This window comes from Pholcus phalangioides, unplaced genomic scaffold (genome assembly GCF_987345545.1).
Source record: "Pholcus phalangioides strain wild (caught in Gottingen) unplaced genomic scaffold, Ppha-v1.0 ptg000015l_1, whole genome shotgun sequence".
NCBI classification, from domain to species: domain Eukaryota; kingdom Metazoa; phylum Arthropoda; class Arachnida; order Araneae; family Pholcidae; genus Pholcus; species Pholcus phalangioides.
The window spans coordinates 101,883,753-101,899,366 of record NW_028301608.1 but is presented as its reverse complement, the minus strand read 5'-3'; the positions used below and the strand labels follow the sequence as shown (position 1 = coordinate 101,899,366).

General features: G+C 34.9%; 1 protein-coding gene across 1 annotated transcript in view; it reads right to left on the bottom strand.

Moving 5' to 3' along the window:
- Positions 1 to 15,614, bottom strand: part of LOC149077214 (uncharacterized) — a 35,378-nt gene that overhangs the window by 4,330 nt on the left and 15,434 nt on the right. The window contains exons 13-17 of the mRNA XM_089242358.1: positions 7,960 to 8,291; positions 3,758 to 3,881; positions 3,346 to 3,461; positions 1,928 to 2,049; positions 1,624 to 1,796 (exon numbers count right to left, since the gene is read on the bottom strand). Of these exons, the coding sequence (XP_089098484.1) occupies positions 1,624 to 1,796; positions 1,928 to 2,049; positions 3,346 to 3,461; positions 3,758 to 3,881; positions 7,960 to 8,291 (867 nt within the window). The remainder of the gene's footprint in view (positions 1 to 1,623; positions 1,797 to 1,927; positions 2,050 to 3,345; positions 3,462 to 3,757; positions 3,882 to 7,959; positions 8,292 to 15,614) is intronic.

Here is a 15,614-nt window from a genome sequence, read left to right as displayed (position 1 = left end):
CCACCCCCATTACGCTGCCACGTCTGTAGGCGGTCAGCGGCCAACCTGTTAGCTGATAGTTGTCTTTGTATTAAGTTGATGTACATCTGCATAAATATTTCTCAGGATCAATCGGATTTTCTGTTGTGCCGACACCATCACCTTAAAACATTTGTAAATGGGGTAACAGAGTCTAATGGAATATAGAGCTATATGGTTGCTTCTTGCTGATACGACAGTTTAGAGATTTTCTCCCCGGATGAGACACAATAAACGGAACAAATGAACTATGCTCTGGTTTTGTGCATACGTTCGTTACTTCTTAGCACCCAGAGATTCAGTATAACAATAGTGAGAGTACAAGATATGTGAGAAAAGAACATAACTAACAACTGATCCCCGATAATACAAATTGAAGTATTGATCTGGTGATCTGGTACAGTTAAACCTCGGTGTGCATAACAGTACCGGACCAAAAACGATATCGTTGTATCGAGATATGACGCGTCATAAAATGTATGCTGCTGTTAGCATGTTTTATAAATCGCAGTTGTAAATACGACCAAAAAATGTGCTTTTGATTGATCGTTCATTCACCGCAAAAGATTTTAATTATTTTGATAATCTGATAAGCAAAATTCAGTTAGATTAAGGCACATTGCCCCTCCCCCCCATAAAACTATTTACCACATATTTTGATGAATCACACAAAATGTAGTGATATCGAAAACTTTCGGTGATTAGATGATGCCAAATACTAATACTATTATGAGTCCTCGGAAGAGTTAAAATATGGGAGGAGTTTAAAAATGTATTGAATCATATTCAGGAGCGAAAAAAAAATCTCGCCGTACTAGTTTCAATATCTTCTTGAAAAATATCGTTATATATATAAAAGGGTTTATCATAGCAAAGGAAATCGTTGTATCAAGAGGAGTTTATCGAGTACCGTTTAACTGTGATGTACCTGTTTTTGCTTGTTTTTTTATCAATGTAAATAAATTGAGTATAGGTTTTATTTTTTACATTGAAAACTGTTTGACAGCCCCCTCCCCCCGGATTTTTTTCCCTTCATATAATGGCTATTCGGCGGTTTTCCTTCGATGGTCAGCAGACGGGAAGTTTTTTTACGGAACGTAGATTGGCTGTTTCAGATGAGTTTCACTGTATTAAGGATGTTGAATTCATAAACAAATCATAACACGTTGCATCAGAGCCAAAAAGATACATTTTGTCTAAAAAAAAGGAAATAATACAAATACATACACAAATTACAAATGCCACAGCAGGCAAAAATCCCAAAGAGGGGGCTGATAAAAGATGCCCATAAAAATATGGATGTCAAATATATCCGAAACGCACAAACCAATATACGAAAGAAAAAACTTATAATTAATACTATATAATACAAAGATTTGTCTTATTACAATTATGTATAGAAGCTTCTCGATCTATCCCACCTTATTTATCGTATTTCATTTTAAATGTCTCAACGCATTCCTATTCAGCTATGAATATTTTTCATAATTTTATATTTTTATATTATAACATGGAATAAAATCGTCTCAAAAACGAGGTGTTCGATTGCTGTGATGAAAGTTGATTGATATCCCTTTTTAACACATAAGTTAGTAGAATACTCACAATCGAAATATGAAACGTATATTTACGTCCGAGTCTAACAAACGTTCCTTGATCAATTGGATTCTCTAATTCGAATGGTGAGTGTATTAGAAACACCACACCAGGGTTTCTGTCAGGTCTGAACATTTCTTGAGGCTCCAGGTTGAATGTGAAACTGTCCAGAACCGGAAACACTGAATGGAAATATAGATCAGAAATTTCAATATAAAAATATCTAACACTAGTGTATGAAATAATTAATTACTTCATCTTCAACTGTTTCGGATAATAATTTTTGGAGCTAATTTATGAGAAAAAATAGAACTTTTGCTTGGTGTTTCTGTAGTTGCAGGGTCATCACTATTGTCAATCCGGGAATAAGCCGTGTAACAGAGAAACAACCTTGCATCATCTCCGAAACCGGCAGCTACGAAAGGACCATGAATCCTGGAGTAAGAAATGACATCTCCTGAATATCGATGCTACACTGCTCAAAACAATTATGATTTGGGGAAAATGAAGTATTTTTTTTAAATTTTTTTTGTGCTATATCTTTGATCGGGTTTAAAATATTGACTTATAACTGAGAGGATAACACCCTCTCGTATATGTGAGAGGGTGTATAAGTGAGAGATCACTGTTATATATTATATATATATATTTATATATATATGACAATATATGTAAAGTATATAACGCGTTATATACAAGTATATAAAGCGTGGTATATATATAAGTATTGACGTTTCACACACACACACACACTGTATAGCACCACGTGCCGAAGTATAGCATTTATATAAATGTGAAGAAAAAATCATTTATTTTAAGTATTGGGTATGCAAACACGATTAATGCGATGTACAAGATTAATTTCATTATTCCCCTCGGCGCATTTTACCGCTGAACCGTGGATGCTGCAGTCATACTTCCAATTAGAAACAGTATTCAAATAACTTGTAGAACTGAGGGACTTAATTCATTTTGCGACGGGTGTACAGTTATCAAAATGTAAAATTAGCTTTTTATACACGGGCACAATGTCCTCATAAACCCAATTAGAAAGCCATAGTTTTGTCTCTCCTGAAGTCAACAAAAGAACTTCCACGTGCAATATTCACTGAAATATTTCATTTACTAACAACATACCAGTGGAAACAAGCGTTGTCCACCAATTTATGCTGTTCTCTCCAGAATTTTCTCCAATTTTTAAAATTTGCTATATCTTAGTGAATATTGCACTTAGCGATGTAGATTCTTTTGGCGTCAGGAGAGACAGGGCAACAACTTTATAATTAGGTTTTTGAGGACATAGTATCCATATGAAAAGTTAATTGTTCAATTTATTGACTATTGAGTGTATTAGAAACTCCATGCAACATATGAACGATCTATCCCAGTTTTGCACGTTATTTAGATAGCCTTTTTTAATTGGAAGCATTGCCTCTAGGATCAGCATTTCACCTGTAAAATGCATCAAGGGAAATTATGGAATCATATTAATATATTACGATAAATGTGATAAAGTCGCAAAATTTATCAAACTCACCACAATGGTGGATAATTATACATTATAACCAGCGAATTATGCATAACAATTGATTTATAACATTTATATGCTGTGACACACAATATCATATAAAGAAAATGCCAGTGCCAATCGATACAGATAATAATAATTAAGAGCATTGTAGTACTTATCAGAATGTGTTAAAATTATGTGAGAAAATCAAACGAAATTACTCGTCAGGGGTGACGGTTGTGCTGTTCACCAATGTATCTAACGTGTGACCTAGCTCTTGCAGCTCTTGTGCGGACATGTTTTTCTCTAATGATCCATAAAACTCGGGCTTGGGAATCTGAAATCAACGAAAATTTTATGATCATATACGAAGCTAAATGAAACAAAAATCGCGATTCGCTTTCACTTGTTAATTTTATTTATAAAATGCTTCAATCAAGGATGTTTAACAAATGATAATAATGTGTGGTCGATAGTATTTGTCCTGTATATTTACCGGATTTTGTCACTTATCCTTTATATTTCTCAATTTAGTGTATGGTGGGGAGAGTATGTCGAATAACCGAGTTTTTCGGATGATCGATAGTCAGATGTGCATAGATTTTTTTTTTTGAAGAAAAAGTAAAAACATACGGATATATTCATGGTATCCTGAAAAGCAAAGCAAAAATCTTTGTAGTTCTTGCAGAACTGTTTCATATCATCCGGTTGATAACATTCCGTCGGGTATTTTTCACAGAATTTGCTCCTCTTGATCCTGGAAAAACAAATTAACACATTTTGATACATTGACCAGTACATTACATTATATTGATACATTACCAATATTTCAAAAAGCGTAGACACGCGACAAAATCGTTTCGTTTTCGAGAGGCACTGGATGTGAATAGGTAAAAAAAATATTTCGTGCTCAGAAAGAGCAAATTTAGATCCGAACATATTACGCAGTAGAGCAAATATCAGTATTATTTGAAAAACTTGAATGGAATTCAAATCGTAATGTGTGTTATTAATTCAATTAAAAACCTTTTAAATTTTAAATACCGATGATACAAATCAAAGCAAAAGCAGACATTGAATCAGAGTGGAAAATGAATACGAATCACATTTCATATTTTCCTCCGCGTTTCTGGATAACTTGAATATAATCACGATCATGGATATATTCAAGAAGTTTATATATATATTTATATTATTTTTTCTTTTCTCGCTCTCTCTCTCTCTGCCATAAAGCGCATTATTGTATTTTCGGAACCACTGAGTTTTTGAGCTTAAAATTTGAAAAAAAGTTTTTATCAAAGCTATTTTTCACGATATTAATTTAAATAAATAAATAAATATACATGGTGTTCTCTGTTATTGGACTGAGAAACTCAGATGGTTGTTAGTCGGCACGAAGAGGAACAAAAATTGCAATGGAACATGGTGTTGCAAACCACGTTGAGAGGGTGAAAAAAATCGCGAAAAGCGCATGCAGGTTTCAACGTCACGCTAGAATGACAAAAAGTACAATAATAACTACCAAAAGATTCACTTGATTAGTAATTACAAGAGTTGTTGGAAGTGGCGGCTGCTGACGTCTGCAACGACGCAAAAACGATTCCCGGACGAGCTCGAAGGTACTAGGTATGCTTTTTGATGTCTGCCGCAGCGACGACAATCCGCTGTATGGGATTGGTACATCCGCTGAGCTAAGCGCCCATTGCCAGCTACTCGACCGTAAATCAGATGCATATCAGTGTATTCCTCGTTGTGGTCAGCCATCACGATACTCATTGTTGAAACAGAAAACTAAGACACGTACTTACTTCCGCAATAGAGCTAATTTACGTCGTCCTCAGCACATGATCCTACCCCAGCGCATGCGTTTCGCGATACGTCAGATATGGTGAGCGAACCCAAGAACACATTCAGTGATCAACTGACATCCACCTTTCGTTTTGCAAGAGTTTTTCACGATTTTCACCCTCTAAACGTGGTTTGTAACACCATGTTCCATTGCAACTTTTGTTCCTCTTGATGCCTACTAACAAACCCCCTGAGTTTGTCGGTCCATTAACAGAATGTCCTGTATATGTTACAGACAAAGTTCGAAGTTGACCACTTCGCGAAAAGTGATCAGCCCAATTCATCTCCCAATGTCCAAAATTCGGGCTTTCACCGATGTCCATATGTTGATCCCTATACACCCCTTTTATATGTATCACTAAGATATCGATATTCAGATTACTTTGATCGTTAGTGTTGCCATAGTTAACCGTAATTATTATGGTTATTTTGGCTAGTTATAAATGGCCATAATTATCACAAATGAATAAACAACTCGGCCCGAATCAGGGGGATCGATATAGGGATCGATATATTGGGGACGCCTGAGCCCGGCGAAAGCTCGAATTTCGGACATTGACCGGGCCAATTTTATTAAATATTGGCCGGCCAGTTCGTGAAGTGGCCGGTGATCATTGGCCAATGTCCGATAATAAAAAACATATTCGAGACATCGTAAAATTGGCGTATTTTTTCGTGATAATTATGTCCACGTTAGTTATGGCAACTCTTCAAACCCCAGTTAGGATACCGTAATAATTTATGGTAAGTTTATCTCAAATTTCATTCTTTTTTTTTCTCATGGAGCTACTCATACAAATTGCTACACATAGATATGCACCGCACGTTAGCGATTAAAAAAATGGCTATGGCTCCTACCGGGCCGTCTTACATTAGCACATACAGCTTTGGCCAGGGATCTCCGGCGACTTCGCGAAGTCGTCGGTAAACGTCCGAATCATTTCTGCAATTCGGACTCCGGGCAAAACTCTTGGCAGCACTGGCTTTGGCAGTAACATATACATTTCATTCATCATAAAAAAACCATTAAATTCTTCATCATTCTCATCTGATACATCACAATCAGTAGATTCACTAAATTCATTATCATCATCAGTCACTCTCATCGTAAATTGCAAGGAACTGAGTAAATTTCTATCTACGACACTACCCGTGCAGAATAAACACCCTTCTACTTTCGCGGCCCCAATTTTTTGTCAAAAACTTGTTCCTTATACATTTTTAAAATGCAACAAATTATTTTATTTAAGTATTCATTCTACTTTGCGTATTTTAATATCAGTACTTTCTTATCGTAGAAACTGAAGAAATGAACTGGAAACAAAATAACTACATCTTGGGCTTTCCTTGAATAATTTTGATAGGGGCATGCGAAAATTGAATTCCCTGTATGGGCCATCACCTATATTTTATTACTTATTTTATTTTATTTTTTGGAGAAGAGCCTCTAGAAGCGAAATTTTGAGCCAATTTTTTCATCATCAAGAAATGTAATAAAATGTTCTTTAGATACTTGAAATTTAAGAATTATTACGAATTTCATAGAAATTTCCAAACATTTTCGTACGAGAATTTTTTTGTATACTTATGAACTTTTAAAAAAAAATAGCGATCTTTTAGTTCACACTGTATCTACTACAGTGACATAGAAAATACATTTCAGTCTTCGTGAAAGATATTTCTCGACTCACAGTTCACTAAGCTACGAGTTATATACCAAATATTTATCAGTCTTCAATATAGAATGCATGCATGCATTTATACAGTATACGTGTGTGTACGCGTTTGCTTGTGCGCGCATGAACGGAAAACAGTATAAGCCTACGTATAATGAGCTCCCAGAGGAAAAAATCTATTCGACCGCGCAAATAGAGCAACACAAATATAGAGCTATGGTGCCGCATCTCTATTCGTGGTAGGAACGTGATTATTTTTTTCTGCGAATGTTCGAAGTATAACTTCGAGAGAGAGAGATAGATGCGGCCTCACAAAATTCCCTCACTTCTTCATATAACATCGACTGATATAAACCTTTGATGAAGCATCTGGGGGATTAGATTATGAAACAGCTTCGTCAGATGTAATTGTGCGGTACTCGATTATGCCACCAATTAAATATTCGAAACGGAATTAGTCAAATGCATTGGCATAACAATTGTACCTTTTATGCTCTCGTATAATTGAGACAAAATAGATAGCTTGATTACAATACGATATGTATAGTTAAACTCGGTGATAACGACGTCGGTTTTAACGCCCAACTCGGTTATAACGTCAATATTCGGTGTTCTAATTCCCACAGATAATAATGTTAACGAATCTTCCCCTTATAACTTCAATGAGCTTGACAACCGAGTTTGTCTGTATTGTGTCTTTTTTGATAGGCAGGGTGATTACTTGATTCCCTTTGTCGTATTCTAAAGACGAACCACTGATCCCAGAGGCATACTTCGAATTTAAAAAAAATATTCAAATAACGTCTAGAGCTCAGATACCTCATTCATATTAGGAGTTATATAATTATTATATTTAAAAACCCAAATAGAAAGTTGTTTCCCTGTCTCTACTGAGGCAAAAAAAAAAACAAAAAAAAAAAAAAACACCTTCCACGTTTTTAAGTACAATATTTTGCTGAAATGTTTGAATTGAAAAAATCAGAAAGTCGTTGAGAAGAAAAAGCATAAATGAACGTACAACGCTTCTTAACCTAATTGATGTGCATGACGTATATCTGAATTCTACATGTTAAAATTTGGATAATTTTTCTAAATGGAAATATGCGTCTAGGATCAACGGTTCGACAGTAAAATGCGCAAGGGGAATCAAGTAATCACACCTTATATATCTTTTAAAAAACATGCTTTTTCTGAATCATTGGATTTGCGGCAATTAAACAGATTACATTCAGTCAAGAATTATGATTATCTTTGAAATGGCAATACTTTTGAATTATTAACTTTCCAATAGAAATTTAATGTGGTACTTACCCATTGAAATTGCAGAATGTATAAGCAGGGGATATTATTGATTGTGGTGAATATACTTCCGTATCTACAACGTGTGGATGAGTCATAAAGAAGGATACGAACTGCGTTGCTTGGTAAAAATACCCAGCAGCGCAAGCCAAAAGCACGAGTATTTTGAAGATTCTATTTACTTTGTTCTTAGCAGTGACTATGTTTGAGATCCCAGTCACCAACGACTTTTCGAATAATTGTATGGCATATTTTTTCGTCGGAATATCCAGTTCATTTTCCTCTGCTTCGACTCCACTGTCTTTTTCTTTTCCTTCCTTTTCCTTCATGTCCAACATCATAATCTCTGGTCATTCAATAATCCCTTCCTTGAACTGCCAAAATAAAATGTAATTTTTCAATGTATCATGCAGGTAGAAATATTTGTACACATGTTGATAAACAAATGAACTATGTTAGCACATATCGAAAATTTTCAGTAGACTGAAAGCAAAATGCAGTTTTAGAATTTAAAATATTCATATTCTTAAGAAAGTGTCAATTTTCAAAACCTGAATATAAACAGTTGGCGGAACTGCTTTTTTAGAAATTTTCATAGAAAAAACACAATCTTAGAAAAAAAATATGTTTCAGGAAAAAAACCGCATTGTTTTACATTCGCCGGGCTTTTTAGCTTCTTTGAATGTTGGAGTCTAGTCCATTCCCGTCATGCAGGGAAAAGCGAGGTTCACTAAGACTCACATGATACATCCAGATGTCAGTTATAAAAGTCTATGTTAATTACTGAATAAATACGCGAATCGGAATAAAATAATAGTTTTTACTGTAGCAAATGTGTTTTGTCTAGGAATCTTATAACCGATAATGAAAATTAAGAATCTACTTATCACTCCAAACTAATTATCGCCAGTCTAATACAGTAAAACAAAACAAAAAAAAACCAGATATTGTGTTTGGCACGTTTTCTCACATGTTCATAGATTGAAGAAATGTTCTCTCGCTTTTGTATATTGATCATGTTTACACAGTGAAATTCCTCAATTTTTCTCTTCTTATTGCAATTTTACGCACATTATCGAAGAATGCAAAAATATTTCGTTGTTTACTAATTTTTACATTTAGCTTATCTAATCTACGAAAACGAATATATTTAATATCCGAAATTTATAATAAATCAAGATTTATGGTAACAAAGCAAACTTGAAAGTCGAGCATCTTCAAAGTGGTTCGTAAAGCACAAAGGATCCTAAAAATGCAGAGAACACAGACATGCTTCAAATAAGTCGATTCAATCGGTTCTTGGTGTCCAGATATTTGAGAATTTTTCATAATAGGTGACTCGAATGCTCCGGCATTCTAGTCTACCTCGCTGTTTCCCAGCATGCCGACTAATTCCAGGGAAATCGGTATCTACTAATACGTGTCGTACAAAGTGTTATATACATATTTTTTTTATTGAATACACGTACACTTGTTGCGTAGTAATTCTATAAAGCTCTTGATGTTTTGAAATGATCAAAATATGATGGCAAATGCAAATCAAAACACGCGCATACATAGAGGAGAAATAAGGAGAATTACTTTGCTTCGGACACACATTTGATAAATATCCACGGTCTCCAAAAAAATAATTAAATTGAAATTTCTTTTCGAAATGCAATGTTAAAATAACTTCTGCCACTATGGCAAATAATTATCCAGATATATTAAGCGTAATTATGAAAGTTCAGCCACTCACTTTTAAATTGCCTATCGTAAATATCAATGACGCCGATGAAATAAACTAATATTGATCCGAGGTCGGAATCCCTTGACCAACTCCGCTCTCTAATAAGCCATGGAAATGAATTAACATTAGAGAGAAAAATTACGACATGCAACTAACGAGAGCGACAGAGTTCCCTGTAGAACGGAGACACAAAATGTCCTCCTATGTCATTAGCACACAGCTACTTATTAACGTTTATTCGCGAATGCCATCGTATTTTGATCATTTACAAAGTAGTCACAAACATTTCGTTGTATTGTAGCGAGAACAGAGAAAACAAAAGTGTTAGACGGATATTAACGCGCTCTACCATTTCTAAATTAAAAATAAATTATGCATCGCAAAAAGCACTGAAGCCAATGGATATTTTTCACAATATATATATATACAGGGATCATAGCAAACAGGGTGTATGACATTTCACTGTCGAACCGTTAATGTTAGAAGCATACTTTCAGTTAGAAAAAGTTTGAAAATAACGGATAGTACTCAGATATGGCATTCGTATTTTAATGGGTTGTATAGTTATTAAATATATGTTAACTTTATATACCTTCCACGTGTGACCAAACCCAATTAGAAAATTATTGCCTTGTCTCTAAAATACTTCATCTTATTGCTCTTAATGCGAAATAACCATTTTACCCGCATTTAAAGCTGTTTTTTTCACAATTTTCCTTCGTTTTTCGAACCCGAATATGTTTGTGAATATTGCACTAAGAAAGATGGAATTTTTTTGTTGGCAACAACTTTCTAATTGGGTTTTGGGGCACACTGGGACGGTATAAAAAAGGAACTTTTTTATTTTAATAACTATACAACTCGTTGAAACATTATGGTATATTTGAGTGTTGTACGTTATTTGAACTTTTTTTCTAATTGGAAGTTTATATTATATATACACCCCCTGTTTGCTATACACCCTGTATATATGCATTTTATTGGTTGGCATGATGAGTACAATAGACTCTCGACTATCCGGCCTAGTTGAGTAATAATTTCGTATTAGTACTGTATATTTTACATGATTTTATACCCCGCACGATTAAGTTAGATATTTCCAAATATATATCTTGAAATATGTACAATATTTTTATTATTGGACTTATTTTTTCTCTTTTTTTTCCATACAGTACAGACAGAACAAAAACGTATTGCTAAGGAGTTAGTTTGGTTTGCTCTTACTGGCAATACACGATTTCATTTGAGGTATGAAGAAGATAAAAATACACGTAAGAGAAAAATGAAACTAACAATTAAACCCAGAAACTAAAGTCGCGGCGATGCAGAGATATTAATTTGTTTGCCTACTTATGGTTTGAAGTGACTTTTTATATGGGAGCATATCTACCAAAATGTTCTGGCGAGTCGCAGATGAATTGGTCTATAGAGCCGCGGGGACAAAGGTTTGAGAACCTATGTACTTGATAGTTGAAAAATTAGAGAAATTCCTCTATATTACTAGTTAAAAATAGATATGATTTAAGAGGTATAATGGTGTTTTTAATTTATTATTTACTTATTTATTTACGTTGGAAACTAGGTGTTACTGCTATGGAGTTGATTTGGTAAAAAGAAAGAGAGAGAATTTAGGAACAAGATTGGAAAATATACTGTTAATTTGTTTATTATTATTTTTCCGCAATTAATTTTTAGAACGTACAATACTATAGGTGCAATCCAGGGGAAGGAGGGGCAGCGTTTAGAATCAATTATTTTTGTAAATGCAATCGAAAATATTTTTTGGTCACCATTTCAATATAGTAAGAAAAACCAGACTGGTAGATTATGGTGAAATTTTGCAGTAAAAAACGAAACACTGGGAGATAATAAAAAAAAACTGAACGCCCCTCTCCCGATGAAAAGTCCTGCTTACGTATACAGTACATAACAAACATTTATAAAGTACTGGCCTGAACTTATAGGTTAGAAAATACGAATAAGAGAGGGTTTTGGTATAAAAACGGTGTTCTTAATGGTATGGGTAGAAAGTGAGACCATGTATAGCGGTCTATCTGGCTTTTTTGTTATTCAGCCTGCCCTTACGTCCCATTGGGACAGATAGTTCAGAGTATACTGTGAATATATTCATGTTGTCACTGAAGGATTTGTAGAGCAGTTTTGGTTGCATTATACGTAAAATATAAAACTGTTTATATGAAAAAAGCCTAGTGATGTCAGGTGGACCACAAATATCATTTGACTTCATAATATAATCAATTCTTGTTTTCCATTAGTTGAAACAGTTTTTTTCGATGAATTTCAGCGAGGAAGGTTGTTTTATTTTGAATTATTTTTTAAAGCTTTTTTTACTTAGCCCTGAATTTTTTTTTATATATTCACTTGAAATCATAGCATATTCTTAATCCACCTATTTTATTTTGGCATATTCTATCCGAAATTCCTAATCCGAAGTGATTGTCGCTACAGTATAATTCTAAATTCATGAGACAAATTTGAAGAGGTAATGTAAGATAACTAATCAACCTGTTTTGGTCATAGAATGTGTAGTCGAATCGCAATAGCAAACACGGTAGAGGGTGTTTTAAGGGAGTACATAATAACGCACATATGCGCCACCAAACCCTCGAGGGTGCAGGGGATTGTAATGTGGTAGGCCTCGTCATGGCGCAACATGAGTAACGCAAAATTTACCGCAAATATTATACCGCTTGCCATTGTTTGGTGCTCAATTTACTCTTGCGACGTAGATACATCGGGATCACGCATATACATACACACCTATAACACGTTTCAGAATGTGCCGATCCCCAGCAATAATAGAGAGTAATGTGTATGAGGTGCATGTGTAGTCAAGTAGTAATTTATAAAAAGTGCATGCATGAAAGTTACAAGAAGTCCCTGTTATACCCTTGATATAAATCACTTTTCTCCAGTTCGATTTCCTCAGCATTCGAGTCTCACCACTCACATGATGGTATTCAAGACAGAAAAAATATTTTTTTAATCTACAGAAAAGATACCATAATGAATAATTTTAATAAATTGAGGTATTGCAGTATCTTATGAGTCTATACGAAAGTTTTCGTATTTCCGAAGAAAACATGGAATAATATCATTATAATTGATTAACATCATATAATAAACAGCTTCAAAATCGAATGTAGTTAGTGAAAAATCAAGTAAATATCACTCGACTCTGTCATACAATGCATGGGGGATTTTTTTCCTAGTAGTTTTCATACCCACTCTAGTCCATCATATGCCAGACATATCTCAGACATGAAGATCACAGACACATAGAGGACTGTTATAATTACATATGTGTGATATACGAGGAAATTAAATTTTCTATTTTTGAAACTTAATTACGAAAGCAGATTCGCTACTAATTGAGTAAAATCATCAGAACTGTGCCTCAAAGCTGATAGTAAAATTAAGTTTTAATTAATGATGTATGCATAGCGGTTCAGAGTGATATCAGTTGTGCTCAACTGGATGCATGGGTTTTTGTTACGTGCATTCATTAAACATCGATATAAATATACACGTTTCTAATTGCTATCGTACACCTAACTGAACAGAATGATGAAATTCGGAAAAAAATGTTTTCGTTCTCAATAAGAAGAGAACAAATACAAATAAATAAAAACACAAAGGCCCCAACAGGGAAATTGTCCAACGAGTCGGATGAAAATAGATGCCCTAGCAACCCAATAAGAGAAGCATATATCACAAAAGAAAGAACTAATAATTAATATTATATAATGCACTGCCCATAAAAAAGGTTATGGCTGTCTTATCGAAGTATGGATAGTTTCTCGATATTTACCACTGTGTTTAATGTACTTCTTTTTTAAACGTCTTAATTGTGTTAGAATTCCCGAGATCCGTAGGTAACCTATTTCATTCATTAACAGTCCTATTAGAAAAAAGCTCTCTTCGACACACCATAACCTGGATAATATCACCATAACCACCCCTTACTAAGCGGTTGTGAGGTTACCTTGTTGAAGCAGTTGATTTATGGTGAATTAATTACTCATGGTCCATCCTACCCATTCCGTTGAAAATTTAAACACTTCGATCATATAGAGAGAAACGATGTCACTCTCCGCTGTTCATACGTAGTTCTGGATAACCAAGCGGAAAACGAAGTGTAGTTCGGAAAGAAAATTCACATTCCTCTGTGGTGTGAACTCGAATGTGAATACACTTCGATCTCCGCTTGGTTATCTAGGCTTTCGTACTTCGATCATATCCCCCCCCCCCGACTCGGGGGGGAATAAAGGTGATTAAAAATTTAATTTTCCAATTCAAAATAAATGAATGAATATGTGGCGCATTTCAGTTGCATCGGATATTAAATCGGGAACTAAAATTGTACAAAATCATACGTAGTTTTTCCTTTACCGATTCATTGTGGTTTTCCAAACTTCGAGGAGCGAATGTGAGGCGATCTCCCCATTTGAAAAGTCTCTCCGTATGGAGTAGGTAGACATTCAACACACGTTCACCACATAAGATGAAGCTCGAAGCACATTCCAGTTTCACGTCAAAATATAGCAGACAGATGGGGTACCTGTTTTTTTGTATGGCGATATGACCGGACTTTGTATGTGGTAAAGAAGAGTATAACATGGAACACGCATAATTATATCAACATAAATACGTTAAAAGGACACGCATACACGCATACAACTACACATAACTGCATGTAACAAATTCGTTAGAATTTCCGCAGAAGAATGCGTATACGATTAAGTAGAAGAAAAGGATGAACATGCGCCTCGTAGTTCCTTTGTAGAATTTCTGACTTGACTTTTAACTCTGCGGAACGGGTACATGCACCAACGTCTGTGTTGTTATGCGCGGCATTAACAACATAACAGGGTCGCAAATGCGGGTGATAAATAATTGCAGAATTGCAAATGTTTTTGTATCTAATATTCAAACTATGAATGCGCACATTAAATACAATAATTTGCAGAGAAAAATCGAATTATTGCTGCATAACACATACAAATCTGTGAGCTTTCTGGGTCATTCACCAGTGCGGCTTATACGCCAAAGAGGTGTCTGCCACGGGTGAGATCTTCGTTTCGAGTCGCTAGCGATTGCTGTCATTAGTATGTATTCACGTTGCATTGGTGGATGCAAAATAAGAAGACCGGTTAGCCATAAACCTGTGCAATAAAAAGAATTCTACGCTGAGCTCTGTCGTCGAGACTATTACATCGGCTTGGCAGAATGAAGTTCTGCTCTCTATAAGTCTAAGACTTATCAGCCCATGACTACTTTTTGTTTCTTCTTGTCAGGGGCTTCTTTGCTCGGATTTTTCGTTGTGGACTTGAGTGATGTCAAGTGAACGTCAGTCCGTGATCACTAACAAAAACTAATAACCAATAGGATAGCACAATATTAGAACCCAAGACTAAAATTCCTCTCTCTACCAGTGCGTGAATTCATTCTTTGAGCGTCTATTCTACCCATGTGCGGACAGCAACGCTATAGCTAACTATAATGTTGGCCATCGAATAGTTAGAAGTTGCCCACGCCCGATCCAAACCATTGTTATTTTGGAAAGCGATCATAAAAACTGAACGCGTACAAACGATACAGCTATTCCAATTATTAACAACCAAAAATTAAATTCCTTTGATTCTAAGTGCGCTATTCACTGAGATAAGAGAATCCACAAAATCGTAGACAAAAGTCGAAAAGAAAAGCATGAATAAAGGGAAAGAAGCGTTGTCTGTTAATTTTGCTGACCTTTTTCAAATTTTCGTATTCAAATATTTCAGTGGATATTGCAATATCCACTTGGAAGGTTTTTTTCACCCCCAAAGACTCTCTTTCGTTACAAATATAAATATCAATTAGGATACCTGATACTTAAGTTGAATCCATATTTTTTTGCTGAATCCAGTTTTTCAAA